This window comes from Pantherophis guttatus, chromosome 4, assembly GCF_059756535.1.
Source record: "Pantherophis guttatus breed Tessera chromosome 4, ASM5975653v1, whole genome shotgun sequence".
NCBI classification, from domain to species: Eukaryota; Metazoa; Chordata; class Lepidosauria; order Squamata; family Colubridae; genus Pantherophis; species Pantherophis guttatus.
Window position 1 is genome coordinate 15636732 of NC_142066.1, and position 13798 is coordinate 15650529.

The following is a 13798-nucleotide window of genomic DNA, read 5'->3' on the forward strand; positions in this document are numbered from 1 at the left end:
CATTTTGTGTTTTATACTGTCAGGTTTCCAAGTAACACCCCCAAATAAAAGAAGACTCTAAGGCGTAACTTTCCCCCGGAGTTACATATAATAACAGACCTCCGGATTTTTCGTCGGGCCCTGAAAACTTATTTATTTCAACTAGCTGGGCTGGCTTGAGCTAAATTTTAAATTGGTTTTAAATTGGGTTGTTTTAATTTACGGCCAGAATATCTAATTATTTTAATACTGTTTTTTTAAATTTTGTATGCTTTGTTTTTACTTAGGCTGTGCACCGCCCTGAGTCCTATTTGGAGAAGGGCGGTATAGAAATTTAAACAAATAAAATAAATAAATAAATAAATAAAAGTTCATCCAAGTTCCATTTTATTAGAGATGTCATATTGGCACATGTGGGAAAACCCGAATCTGAAAGCTTCCAGGTTTTCCCCGCACATAGGAAAGTCCAAGTCCCTGCCCAGTACCCACATGTCCATCACATGGCCCAATCAATGCACCATCCAAGCAGGAGATGCCTCCCAGTCACACCCCTCCAGGTGCAGGGCAAGATGTCCTTGACTCCAGGGGTGGGTTCTAAATTTTTTTACTACCGGTTCTGTGGGCGTGGCTTATTTTGTGGGCATGGCTTGATGGTCATGTGACAGTTCTTTAGGATTTAGCACAGGTACTGGTCTACCAGGCTTTACAGAGCTGTACTGGTCTACCCATTTATTTCTGCAGGCTCTGGTCTACCCATGTATTTTTGCAGGCACCTGTCCACTCATTTGTTTTCTTTTAACACTGATCAGCTGTAGGGCGGCCCTTTGAAGCCCTGCGGCAAGAGTTTAAACAGTTTTTTTCCCTCTAGCCATCAGCTGGGACTCAGGAGGCAGCAATAGATTGGGGGTGGAGCCAAATAAAAGGTAAAAGGTGGGGCGGGTGGGCGGGGGGCTGAAGAACCGGTTCGGTGATGTCATATCGTCATCGCTACCTGCTCAGCAGAACCGGGCCGAACCGGGAGGAACCCACGACTGCTTGACTCTCAGAGAAAGGAATGTTATTATGACTATATATCTCCCCTGCTCCATACAATCCCCACTTCCAGTTTCCCACAGTACTAAATGTGGCAGGTCTGAGGATCCAATGCAAAAGATGGCTTCCAGGCCTGACATATGCTTTAAGTATTCTCTACATATTTTCCTCTTCCTTACATGAAAACTTTGTAAATACATAAAAATATATTTGCTGCAAATGTGGGTAAATGATAGGACTGATTTTGTAGCAACTGTTCATTTTATTAAATAACTTGACTAAGAATAGTTGCTAGAAACATCAATCAAAAAAATAGTACAATATTTGATTTAGAGAAAGTGCACAAGAAACTAAATCAGCCTGAATTGTGGAAGATTCTGCTTGAATATGACATTGTAACTTGGCTGCTGAATGAAACTTGGCTGCAGATATGCTAAAACGTATCTCAGAATTTATTGGACAGTTTGAGAACAGTTCAAAACTTAGTAAGTAGTAACACACCTTTGGTTGCTTAATGTATTATCAATAAATGTTAATAGCTTGCTGATGTAACTCACATGATCTACAAAGTCTTACATGGCATGGGAGCAGGATATTTGTAGGTCCAACTTCCTCCAATTGTCTCTGCCTGCTCCATCAGCTCCAGCAGGAGTAGCATATTCTAGGTACTGTTTATTAAGGAGTGCTATCTAATAGTACCCAAGTAGTATGCCTTTTATGTTAGGAATACTACTTTATTGTGATATGTTATAGAAACAGATAGTTGAAATCTAGTCCAAACAATTGACTTTCCCCATTTTAAGAGCATTGAGCTCAAGTTGGAGCTATTCTACATCTTTTCCTCACACATTCCACTTCCTCATGACTGATCAACATTTTATCTCTTCAACTTTCCTTTCAAGAATGTGCTAAATTCTTCAAAATCAATGAATATTAGTAATGTTTAGTTTTTTGTTTTTAGATGGTCCTTTGTGTTGAGTTCTGGTCTCACTACAATTATGTAGCATTTAGGGAAAAAGATAGATCCCAATATTCCTATACTGGAAGCCAAGATGGAGAAGATCTCCACAGCCACCATGTATTTTCCTTTGGTGCTCAGATACGTTGGGACAAACGTCATCCACACGCTACAAAACACCAGCATGCTAAAAGCAATAAATTTGGCTTCATTAAAAGAGTCTGGCAGTTTTCGAGCAAAGAAAGCCACAATGTAGCTGATGAGAGCAAGAAATCCCATATATCCTAAAATATAATAGAACATGTTGCCTGATCCTTCATTGCATTCAACTACAATCTCAAGAGAATGCATGTCCAAATTTGGGAAAGGAGGGCCAGTGCACAGCCACAATATGCAAATACTTGCTTGAATGCAGGAACAACAGACAATCAGAGAGTATGAAAATCTTTGTCCCACCCATTTTCTCATTTTTGATCCTGGCTTAGTAGCCATAAAAGCTAAAACCACTGTGATGGTTTTGGCCAAAACTGAAGAAACTGCAACTGAGAAGATGATCCCAAAAGCAATTTGGCGAAGAAGACAGGTCAACAATTGGGGCTGACCAATGAACAGCAAGGAACAGAGGAAGCAGAGGAAGAGGGAGACAAGGAGAAGATAAGTGAGATTCCGGTTGTTAGCTTTGACAATGGGAGTATTCCGATGTTTTATGAAAATTCCAAGTACCACCACTGTGGTCACAGAAAATGAGAGAGCCAGAACTGTCAAAGTGATGCCCAAAGTTTCATTATAAGACAAGAAATTTAGATCCTTGGGAATGCACGAATTTTTTTCCTTGTTTGGATATTGTTCTTCTGGACAGTCTAAGCAGTCATCCATATCTGTGAAAATATGTATTTCAGAATTCAAGCAGTATTTCAAATTTGCATACTTTTGTTTACTGACAAGTATTTATTAATCGAAAACATTCTATGTCATAAAACATCAGTGGACAACTATGGTTTTTGGAACTGCAATGTGCAATAATTCTCATCATTCATTGGCTTCAGTCCTCCAAGGTAGACATGGTGGCAGATATACTCTAGCAACATTAATACCTATTCACATCTCTGTTAAATATACCTTTGTTAAATCTTGGTTTTGGAGAACTGAACTAGAATGGAACTCTCATGAATGATGAGGATGACCTGAAGAGCCGTGGTGGTGCAGTGGTTATAATGCAGGGCTGCAGACTACTTCTGCTGATTTTTGGCTACCTTTAATTTGGCAGTTCAAATCTCACCAGGCTCAAGGTTGACTTCCATCCTTCTGAGGTTGGTAAAATGAGGATCCAGATTGTTGGGGGGCAATAGGCTGATTCTGTAAAACACTTAGAGAGGGCTGCAAAGCAATGTGAAGTGGTATATAAATCTAAATGCTATTGCTATGTCTGTGATATCTCTGTGTGATATCTCTGTATATGCCTTTATGGATATGCACAGTTGCACGTACATAAACATAGCAATACAATATTTCCTACCTGTTTCATTTGAAAATTTTCTTGATGGACAAGTATTACAATCATAGCAACAAAATGGCTTCCCTTCCTTCCTTTTCTTTCTGGAACCTGGTGGGCAATGATCATTGCACAGAGCAAGAGGTATAGTCTATTCATTAATGAGAGAGAGAAATATATTTTATTCCCTTGAATCCAACCATTTTCAGAAATCAATACATGCATCATATATTTCTGAAAAATATTCATTAGTTTTTTTTTTTGTGTGTGTGTGTGTGTGTGTGTGTTTGTGCAGATATGAACACAGATAAGAAAGAAGTGATCCAAAATAGCATGTATTATTGATGAACCTTACCCTTACTTAGAATAGGCTTTTTTTCATCACTAATATGTTGAAATAACCTACTATATATGATTAGTCTCTTGTGGTTGTTCTGAGTTGTTTGTATTTGACTTCAGGGCTAGCATCATTATAGCATCATATAGCATCAGAAGTCAATATATACATTATATTATTACTGAAAGCAGGGACCACTTCAGTTATGGGGATCTATGTGGAATCTAAATTCCTCCACAAGAATTAGTGTTTTCTAGTTGGATGCTCTTCCTGATGCCACATGGTGTTCGTAGCAGATATTTGTTTCTTTGCACCCTGAAAGAGTGGTATCTGCTGCTACTTAGGATTGAACTCTCAACCTTTCAAGTAGGAGGTGATAGTTTTCACCACAAGGCCACCACACTGCTCTTGTAGGAAATCTAAAATAATCCCCCAAAAGCAGTGGTGAAATCCAAAAACTTTCCCTACTGGTTCTGGGGGCGTGGCTTGGGGGTGTGTGGCTTGGTGGGGGTGGGGTTGTCATGTGACTTGGTGGGCATGGATAACTTTTTTTTTTTTTACTTTTTTACTATTCATCTGAACCGGTAGTAAAAAAAAATGCTTTAAAAAAGTAAAGAAAAAAAGGTTCCAACGATCAGGTGTGACAATCAGCTGTGCCGAGCAATCATTGGAACCTTTTTAAAAAACTTTTTTAAAGCTTTTTTTTTACTACCATTTTGGGGAACCGGTAGCATTTCACCGCTGTCCAAAACTAATTATATAAAGGAGATGAAGAAAACAACTATCATCCTGTAGCCTGGGGCTAATGTGACTTGAAAGTTTAGCATGGGTGAGGTGATAAGGATGGCCTAAATCCAAGACTCAATAATAAAAAGGCACCTCCTCAATTAGAGGTATTAAAGATAACCAGTAGAAGCCCTCTTCCAGACACATATCTTAACAATACAGGCAATCGTTAATTGCTGAAAAGAAGGCCATCTATTTTGATTTTCAAACTGGAAACTTCAGTTTAGTCCTACCTGGTTAAAATGGGCTGGCCATGTGATTTTTCTTTCATTGATGGAGAACCTTCTGCCTGATGGTGCTTGAGGATCCATTTGTCCCACTTTTACTTTCATGAAGGATTTGTTAGGGAAAGTAACCCAGTTGATAATGTCAAATCCATCTAGCAATTCACCCTTCTTGTCAAAAGACACCTTGTCTCCGGCACTGTTGTTAAAGGAGACTTGACTTAGGAAATGATAAAGCTGAAATAAATGAAGTTTTGGCAAATATTATTACCAAAGTGGTAGAAACAGTGAAAATTGTTTGGCTTGGAATAGAGTTTTGCTATACTCAGAAGTTATTCAACCATTTTATCATTCCATTATTGGGAGTCCCATTATTTCCTTCCCCAATCAAATATTTCAGTTCCGCTCAGTTTTAAAAGCATACTAAGAACTAGCAGGCAACGTATATAAACAGACTAAATTTTCTTTTGTCATAGAAATATCTTGATATACCTACCCTGTTTCCCCCAAAATAAGACATCCCCCTGATAATAAGACCAATCAGGCTTTTGAACGCCAGGCAATAAAGCCAAGCACTTATTTCAGGTTCAAAAAAATATAAGACAGGGTCTTATTTTCAGGAAAACATGGTATGTCACTGTTGGGAATCCAAGTATTTCAAAGCTCAGGTTTATTACTTGCCAGGGGAATAGTACTACTAATACTATCTCAACTACCACTACTACTGTGTTTCCTTGAAAATAAGGCATATCATGAAAATAAACTACTACTCACAAAATAAGCCCTAATTAAGACCCCACCCATTCTAGGGACCATTGGGTGGCATGAGGCACACAGGTAAAAATTAAGATATGGTGGGGATCAGGTTTGAGGTGCCCTACTACTTATTTTGGAAAGTTGCAGCCAGGCCTCGTACACCCTAACACCTTCCTTGCCTTGCCAGCTGCAAAAGGTGCATTTTATACAGAATGAGAATCCTTCTTATATAAGTGAAGGCATTAATATTAACAATAACATTGATGCATCAAAAAAAATCTGCCTTTTAGATGCGACATTACCTGAAAATACTGTGATTTAGAAGTCCTTGGGTGATCTCTATTCAACACTGCTCTGTATTTCCTTCTGGATGAGTAAAAGGCATGCAAAGCATGTGCCACAGCATAGACAGCATTATAAACACTGTAGCTTTGACTGGTCATGCTTGTTTCAAAAAAAGAATGCGGAAGGCTTTCTAGTTTCTCATTGCCAGTACAGCTTCCTTGATCTGTTGCAGAAGCTGGAAATGAACATGTAAATGCATGTTCCCAGAAGACTTTGATAAAATGATCTGTCAGAGAATGGGGGTCCTGAAATAGAAGGAAATTCTGAAATGTTGACATCTCCGAGGTGTGACTTGCAAAGGACAAGGCACCGTGGAAGATCTGCATATTTAAATTGCTTAAAAAGGGCTCCACTGAAAAATCCCAATGCGCTGTCATCACCCATACCTTCTGCACAGACAGCCTCATGTCTGATTCGGCAAGATTGAGCACTAGCTGCAAATCTAACATCATATGAGCATCAGCACTTACAACACAGACATTGACGTTTGCTTTACTCAGCAACAGGGCTGTTTCCCTAAATGTGACATTGAAATTAATAACCATTTCTAAAACATTGTTTTGGAGTGGCATTCGTTCAGAGAAGGCAGTGCAGATTCCATTATCATTAAAGCTTTTCTCCAAGGTCTGCACAAACTTTTCTCCTTTATCGTCATCCATGGCTATGATCCCAATCCATTTCCATTGAAAATGCAGGAACAGCTTGACTATTCCTGTATACTGATGCGCTTCATTAGGTACCATGCGGTATAAGAAAGATGGGTGGCTTATATCATTCACTGGTGGACTATATAAACAATAGGAGACCTAAAGGCCAACATAATTACATTCATAATAGGGAAATATAAAAATATCCACAGTGTTGAGCACAAAAACACAGTAGTGTTTCCTCTCCTTGCTCTAATTTTTCATGATTTATTTTTGGTTCATTATTATTCCTTTCATTTCCCTGGTTACAATCTAAAATCAGTCAGTACCAACTAAATGCTACTGCCTAACCAGAGGTGGGATATAGCTGGTTCGCACCAGTTCAGCTAAAATGGTATCTAACTTTTTCTGCAGTTGGGAGAACTGGCTGAATCCTACCACTGATTGTCATTCCTAGCCACTCACCCCTCCCCTCCCAACTACTCCTTTCTTGGCCTCCCGGCTGCCTGGCTGCACCTCTGTCAGCCTGAGTACCCTGCCCTTCAGATCCCAACAGGGCCAGTGCCTGGTGGCGGCACTCTAGGTGGGTGGGTGGATGTCCCAGGGCTGCACATGTGCACCTCGCCACACTGCAGTGGAACAGCTGCCTTGGCCCCAGCACAGTGCTCTCCCTGAGGACTGCCCATTTACCCACTTGCCCATCCCCCGGAAACGGCATGTCTCCCTGTCATGGGCTGCATGGGGGGCTGGAGGCAGGAAGAACGGTGAGTGGGTGGCAGCCCCCCGGAGAGCCTGTGGAAGCCAAAAGCTGGGCCCGAAAGATAGCCAAGCCTCACCATGTCACCCCAAGGCAGCCCTTCAACCAAGCATGGTGGGCCCAAAGAGGGTCTCCCTTTCCTGCCTTACCTTCTTAGGTATGCTGCTTTCCACATTTAACTTTGGAGCCACCTGGGCGAGGGCAGCCCGCTGCATCCAGGCTCAGTGGCATACCCTGAGCAGTGATCCCAGCTGCTGCCACTGCCATCTCACAAGCCAGCCTTGCCCGAGACTGATGGGCACTCCTGGCCAGTGCCCCAGGGATTGTGTGCGAAGAGATGATTTCCCCAGCCCCATGGTGCCCAGATAGGCTAGCGGGCAAGGCTGGTTGGCGAGGGCTCTACATCCAACAAATCGGTGGGTGGGCATCAAATTCGTTTCAAGATGTATTTGTGAAGGAAGACAATTAAAACTAAGAAATCAAATAGAAATAGACTTGGAAAAATGGAAAAATTTACAATTATCTTTAATGGGAAGAATAGCACTAATCAAAATAAATGTATTGCCAAGACTGTTGTTTCTCTTTCAAACAATACTGATAAAGTTGGAGAAGAAATATTTTGAGAGTTTGAATAAAACGATGTGGAAATATATATGGCAAGGGAAAAAAGCAAGAATTAACCTTAAAATGCTCCAAGATTCTAGGAAGATATAAAGACATCTTTAACAGAGAAGGGAGAATTGAAACAGAAGCAAGAGTTAGAAAAACAAGGGATCAAGACTGATTGGTATACATGGCTCCAGATACAATCAAGATATGATAAAGATTTGAAACAATATGGTTTTAATTTGGGGGAATTAGAATTGGACCAGATACTGACTGAAAAAGATGAAAAAATATTTAAAAGACTGTATAATTATTTGTTGCAAATTAGATTAGAAGATGAAGAAGTCAAAGAGACAATGATAAAATGGGCAAAAAACTTTGGCTATGCAATAGAATTAGAGAAATGACAACAATTATGAGAAAGGAATTATAAATTGACAATGGCAACTGCATATAAAGAAAATTTATATGAAATGTTTTATAGATGGCATATGCCACCAGAAAGATTAGCAAAAATGTTTAAGGATAAATCAGCTAAGTGTTGGAAATGTTCACATTTGCTGGGATCGTATTATCATATGTGGTAGTCATGTACAGAAGCTAGAAATTATTGGTCTAGACTACAGAAAAGGTTGGAGGAAATGCTACATAAACCTATAAAATTAAAACCAGAGTTTTTCCTACTGGATATTCTGCCAGAGAGATATAGTAAAGAAGATGTGTATTTAATAATACATACAACAACAGCAGCAAGAATTGTATTTGCACAAAACTGGAAGACAGAAAAAAATCCTGTCAAAAGGTGAAGTAATAAAAAAGATTTTAGAATGTGCAGAAATGAATAGATTAACCTTAAGAATAAAAGATAGAGAGTAATCTATGTATTTCAGGATGTGGAGAAGTTTTTATGAACGGTTCGAAAAGAAATATGGATAAAAAAGGACAGATAAATGAGGGAGATAATAGAAAGGTAAATGACAGAGAGAATAAAAAAGAAATAGAAATGTAGATACTAGAGAACATTGAAAGGTGGGGGGGGAGAGAAAGAAGAGTATAAGAATAATGTACAATTATATTGATAATATTGATAGATAGAATAAATTTGAAAAGAAATTGAAAGAAAGTATATATGATTAGAATATATTAATTGCTCTGATACCAAACAAGAAGAATATGATATAACAAAGAAGATAGAAAGGAGGGGTGAATAGAGGGTAGGAAGAGGAGAGGGAGTGAGAGGTAAGGAAGAAAGGGAAAAGGAGAGGAAGGAAGGACAGGGGACAGGAGTAGGAGAGAAGGCCAGAAGGGGGAAAGAAGAGAGGAGCGGGGGAAAGGAAGGAGGGAGGAGAGGAGGCAGGAGAAAGTAGGAGAGGAGAGGAGGTTGGGAAGGGAAAGAAAGGAGAAGAAGAAGAAGGCTTATGAAAAGAGGGAAGAAAAGGTAGAAGAGCAACTCCAAATGTAATTAAAATGTCTTATTTTAATGCTTTCTTTAAGGAAAATATATATATATATATATGATTGTGTATAAGAAAATGTACATTTTATATTATGTGTATAAAAAAAATAAAACTGAAAAAACTTTTCAAAAAAAAAAAAAACCCACCCAACAACAAATGGGTGGGTGGAGTCCTTCATCCCTTCTCTCTTTTGGGCACCCCCACCCTCTGGAACCAGGCCTGGCAGTGGCATGGAACATGGGATTGCCCAGCAGCGGGGAGGGAGAGGGAGAAGACGGTGGCCACTGGCAGAGAGGGGAGAATGTGAGGTTGGTGCTTCTGGGACAAGGGAAGCTGGGAAGCATCTGGGGCCGGCTCACCCAGCCTCTCTTCCTCTTGAAGCTGCATTTCCTCCATCTGCTATGGATGGCAAGTATGGCTACAACATGTGTCATAAGTGCTTCTGCCAGTACACCAAGAACATCGGCTTCATTAAGGTGAGGGGGAGGATAGTTGTGTAGGCCCCAGCATGCGCTTTTGGTTGTGTTGTGGCTCCGTCCTCCGAGCCTATCTTATCGGAGGAAGAAGGCTCCAAACATGAAGGAGAAGAAACTGCCAGGCCTCCCTCTCCAGGACCCTCCTCTCTGGCAATGCCTCAGGTGTCTCCTGAAGGAGAAGAGATTGGCCAGGAGCCAGGTGTTTCCGAGCCGTTGGATAGTGACGAAGAAACATTGTGGTTGGACCCACGCCAGCGTCGGAGAGACAAGCGTGAGCAGCAGAAAAGGAGACATGCCAGAGATTAAGCTGAGTCACTGGACCACACCCCACAGGCTATAAAAGGGAGTGTGGTGGCCATTTGGATTCTGTGATGGACAAAGCTAATCTCTGGCGAGGCACTTGCACCTTCGGACACAACATCTATTTGCCGTGGATTTAATTACAAACTGGACTATTCAAACTGTGTGTATTTTTGTCTGTGTTATTGGAGTAAAAGCTCTTGGAAGGCAGCCACGGAGTTGCTGCCAAGCTCCTTATCACTGACGTTGTGTGTTTGAAGAGTTTATTTAACCCTCGGCTGGCTGGTTGGGTGTGTGCATGGTACGGGGACAGAACAGGTTGCCCTCTGCCACCGCCATCTGACATCTGTTCATTGCCCAGAGTTCCCTGGCAATGCCCTTGACATCTCCTGGCTCTAATGGTCATGTGCAGGCTAGGGAAGTAAATCTGAAAGCATGTGTAATGTTCTAATGTACAGAAGTTATAGTTAAATGTGTGGCAGAAAGTGGACTCTGGGTGTGTTTTTCCAAATTCAATAACTGAGGTTGACTGTGTATCATTTTAGAAGAGCTCTCTGTGTGTGTGTGTTTGTGTGTGTGTGTGTGTGTTCTAAGTACATTTAGAAGAGTACTCAAATCTTCTGCTCAAAATAAAATTTCCTATACCACCAGGCTTGAAATTTTAGGTCTGGATAGCCTTGAACTCTGCTGTCTACATTCCGACCTATGCTTAGTTCATAAGATTATTTACCAAAACGTCCTACCTGCAAATGAGTACTTTAATTTCAACCGTAATAACACAAGGGTTATCAATAGATTCAAACTCAATTTAATTCGCTCTAATCTTGATTGTAGGAAATATGACTTCTGCAATAGAGTAGTTAATGTCTGGAACGCTCCACCTGATCCTGTTGTTAGTCTCGCTAATCCCCATACCTTTTACCTAAAACTGTCTACCATGGACCTTTCATGTTTCTTAAGAGGTCCAGAAGGGGGCACGCATAAGCACACCAGCGTGCCTACCATCCCTGTCCTACTGTCCCCAGTTATATGTAACAATTCTATGTGTTTATGGCTATGTTTTGCCTATTTACTGTATATCCTTTTAGTTGTGCCAATTTTTTTCATGTGTCCATGTCTATGTCTATACTGTTACTTGTTTCCTTGTACTTGTTGACAAACAAACAAACAAACAAACACATATACAGTATATATAGTACATAATGTATCTTTTTGTGTGTCTAGACACCCTCTATACTATGTAATATGTATGTACACATATGGCATATATACATAAGATTAAATAGTGCATTTTGGATGTTCTCTAGTAGTAAATAAGTAGAGAGGGATATTGTATCTTGTTGAGGCCTTTAAGGCGAATGGCCAGGAGGCAGGGCCGGGCATGGTGAGTGATGTCGAGTTGGCCATGCTCACCCAGTCATATGCCCACCCAGCTATGCCTACTCAGGTGGTCATTAGGACAGAGAACCAGTTGTTAAGTTATTTGAATCCCACCACTGACCTAACATAACAATTAATATGAAACTTTCCTATTATCATGTTTATCTTTTATGTAAGTTTAAAAGAGTTTTTAAAAGCATCACTGATCATTCATGTACCCTAGCCAGATTACTTTTGATCCCCTTCTGTAATATAATGATAAGGAATTAAGAGCACAAAAGGAATTTTGAGAGAGGGGGCGGGGGTGGAATAGTTAAGGCCCGGATAAATAGACAAAAGGGAAAGAAGATAGTTACCATATTAAAGATAAACACCAGTTGGCATTGTGAAATGTAAAACATGAATCCTGTTGAGAAGGACGAAGTTTTGTCCTTCCAACAAGGAACCCCTTTTATTCATATTCATCCATTCATAACTAGTATAATTAAATCGAGTTTTAAATGGTTCACTAACACTTTTATAAACAAATTTACCACAGAGCAAATGAGAAAGAAATAATGCAATATCTGTTACCCTTCCTGAAATATCACATTACCAGCAAAGAAGAATGAAATTGTATCACATTAATACAAGAAGGAAAAAACAGAAGAAGGTTCAACCTTCTTTTGGTACATCACTATAGAAAAAATGTAAATAAGATGCAGATAATAAATTCCTTCACAAATGAAAATACTTTCTTAATAAATGCGGATAATAAATGTCTTAATAACTTTTTGCAGTACATCAACTGGAAGTTAAAGTCCATCCATCTTAAAATTGTCAAGATTGAGAAACACTGTAATAGACAGCAATAGAAACAGCACTTAGATTTATATACTGCTTCACACTGCTTTACAGCTCTCTCTAAGCAGTTTACAGAGTCAGCCTATTGCCCCCAACAATCTGGGTCCTCGTTTTACCCACCTTGGAAGGATGGAAGGCTGAGTCAGCCTTGAGCCTGGTGAGATTTGAACTGCCAAACTGCTGGCACCCGGTAATCACACAAATAGCCTGCAGTACTGCACTCTAACCACTGCACCACCGCAGCTCTTATTATAGATAATAAGTTCCTAAACAAATAGATGTGTAATCCACTTTACCTGAGGAATCTTGTAAATCCCTAAGATAGTAGCTATGTGGAGGGACATTTCTGAGTCAGTACCCCCAATGACAGCTGCCGGTATCTTCTTGCTGCACTTGTAGTTCAGAATAGTTGGCTTCTGATTAAAGAGCAAGTTCAGCGTGTTTTGATAAGCTATCTGGGCATCAAAGTGGCTATCATAGATATGAAATCCCAGCGTCCTATTGGATAAGATCATGCTGTTTCCATTGATTTCATTCACTGCAAAAGCCAAGGCCAGGGTGTGCTGATATTTTTTCAGCATTACACTAAAGTAAAAGACACATTTTGAGTAAGCCATGAAGTTCAGTGTTGTGAACATTTGCATACTACTCCAGAAAATGGTACCCTATATTTACTGGTGGAGAACACTGGAGAATGAGAAACCTGACATTACAATGAAGTTACCTTTAACTAGAAAATAGCTTGTTGGCTTGTAATGGATCTACCCTTCTCCAATATTTCAACTGTCCTAATGTGTCCTTAGAAACATATGCAATGTTTTACATTGCAACAGATATTGCACTACATATCGCTTCATTAACTTTTATAGTGAAACTATTCAATAATGAATTGTTTTTCTTCTGGACCAGACCAAATCACATGTAACCCAACATGCTAGTCACAAGACAATCACTTGCTTCTGGCCTCTCAAAAGGTCAGAGAATTATGGAGAGATTTTCCTCCAATGATTTTTGAGTAGGAAGTCTCTGAATACAAATAATGCTATGCATATAACACCAAGGATTTAAGCAAAAGAAGATTGATCCAAAACTGAGGCAGGTTTTCCCACTTCACACAGTCAAATCTAGCATGTTTTACTGACTGACTTGATCCTACAGATGTTAAAGATCAGAATAAACTCAGAGCAAACAAGGAGATCAGGCAAATATCGTAGAATCATAGAGCTAGAAGAGAAGTTTAGATCACAATATCCAACTGCTTGCTCAGTACTGGAGCTTTAAGTTTAAGCGAAATAGTTGGGTTAAACCTAAGAGCGGTAAGATAGAAGTTGCAGAGATGAAAAATAACATGTTTGCCACATGTGTGTTGACTACCATTTCAAAATCTCCTATTTTCTATTACCAGAAGACCAGAATGAATGGA

The 13798-nt window shown here is 39.8% G+C and overlaps 1 protein-coding gene across 1 annotated transcript; it reads right to left on the reverse strand.

The window, feature by feature from the left end:
* Positions 1 to 926: 926 nt before the first annotated feature.
* LOC148113769 (vomeronasal type-2 receptor 26-like) lies at positions 927 to 7528 on the reverse strand. Its single transcript, XM_087893360.1, has 5 exons — positions 7463 to 7528; positions 5867 to 6715; positions 4818 to 5045; positions 3486 to 3612; positions 927 to 2847 (listed from the first exon to the last, which is right to left on the reverse strand). The coding sequence occupies exons 1-5, from the start codon at positions 7526 to 7528 to the stop codon at positions 1955 to 1957; spliced, it is 2163 nt and encodes a 720-aa protein (XP_087749486.1). The 3' UTR covers positions 927 to 1954.
* Positions 7529 to 13798: the final 6270 nt, after the last annotated feature.